General features: G+C 35.2%; 1 protein-coding gene across 1 annotated transcript; it reads right to left on the bottom strand.

The window, feature by feature from the left end:
- Positions 1–102: 102 nt before the first annotated feature.
- Tsp_15783 (NADH-cytochrome b5 reductase 2) lies at positions 103–896 on the bottom strand. The gene is made up of 5 exons (XM_003370450.1): positions 786–896; positions 672–713; positions 423–578; positions 293–365; positions 103–143 (listed from the first exon to the last, which is right to left on the bottom strand). Exons 1-5 carry the CDS (start codon positions 894–896, stop codon positions 103–105), a joined length of 423 nt encoding a protein of 140 aa, XP_003370498.1.
- Between the last annotated feature and the right edge of the window lie 264 nt (positions 897–1,160).

Genomic DNA, 1,160 nt, shown 5'->3' with positions numbered 1-1,160 from the left:
GTAGTGCGAAAAGTGAAATTCATGTCCAAATAAATTTATACATAGACATAACCCATTTTTATTTGCAATTCACATTTTATTTTCGTCCAACACTGAAAATTGTCAAAGCGTCATCACAGTCATCATCAACACTTTCATAGTCACTATATATCTATATATTTCACATAGAACAGTTTAATGCTAAAATGCTCTTCTGGGTGTTGGAAAAAAACAGAAATTAAAACTGAATTTCAGTTGTTTGAAATTTACAACAAATTAGATGAAAAATAAATTTAACAAGTAAAGCACTTACCGACACCAAGGCCAAGAACTTGATCGGCTGAATGCAAGGAAAATCGAAACATACGCGTGTCGTGATTGACTTTCTGAAAATTAATTTATTAAAAAAGAATTAAAACTTTCAGTTATAATAAGAAAAAAACGTTCAAATTCTCGCAGACCTCTTTAGATGCCAACACTATGCCGTAGTTGACAGTGGGATCTTCCAACAATTTCTTCGGCTTTCGCTTGATGAACGCGTAATAATAAACAGCAGCCGACGCCAAGCCAACACCGGCTAACAATGCTGCCGTGGTTATCTGAAATGTGAAACGATTAAATTTCATAAACTGCCATGGGAAAGGGGGGAAAAAAATTTTTTTTTTCTTCCCATAACTTTTTTCGCATCTTACCCAGTTGGCGTTGAGCATCGTCGTACAGTTGTCTGTCAAAAACTGCAAATCATTAAAGAAATGGGAAAAGCAAAATAATGAAAACAATCGATATTCTGTAACGGGGAAAATAACAAACATGACATAAAAACATTGCGAATTGTACCCGAAAAATCTTTCTTTACTCCATTCCAATCGCCAACAAGGACTACGAACCACTGTCCTGTCAGAAAAGATGAATCCCATAAGAATAAGAATAAGAATATAGACTGTTTTCGTTATCATCTCTTTCGGGTAAAGTGGAAAACCCAGAAATGCTATCCGTAAAGCAAATTGGTATTACCGAAAAAAAAGATTTTAAATTAAAAAAAATCACGAAGCAATTGCTGCTTTCTCCGGCGTCTTTCTGTGTCACTTGTCGCCGCTTCTCCGGCGCTTTGCCTTGGCTGCTCTCTACGCACAGGATATTTTATTTCTTTTTACCAATACGATACAAAAAAAACTTATTTT

Source organism: Trichinella spiralis (genome assembly GCF_000181795.1).
Source record: "Trichinella spiralis strain ISS 195 chromosome Unknown Scfld734, whole genome shotgun sequence".
In the NCBI taxonomy this organism is placed as follows: Eukaryota; Metazoa; Nematoda; class Enoplea; order Trichinellida; family Trichinellidae; genus Trichinella; species Trichinella spiralis.
Note: the sequence above shows the minus strand (reverse complement) of the source record. Positions and strands in the feature narration are given on the sequence as shown.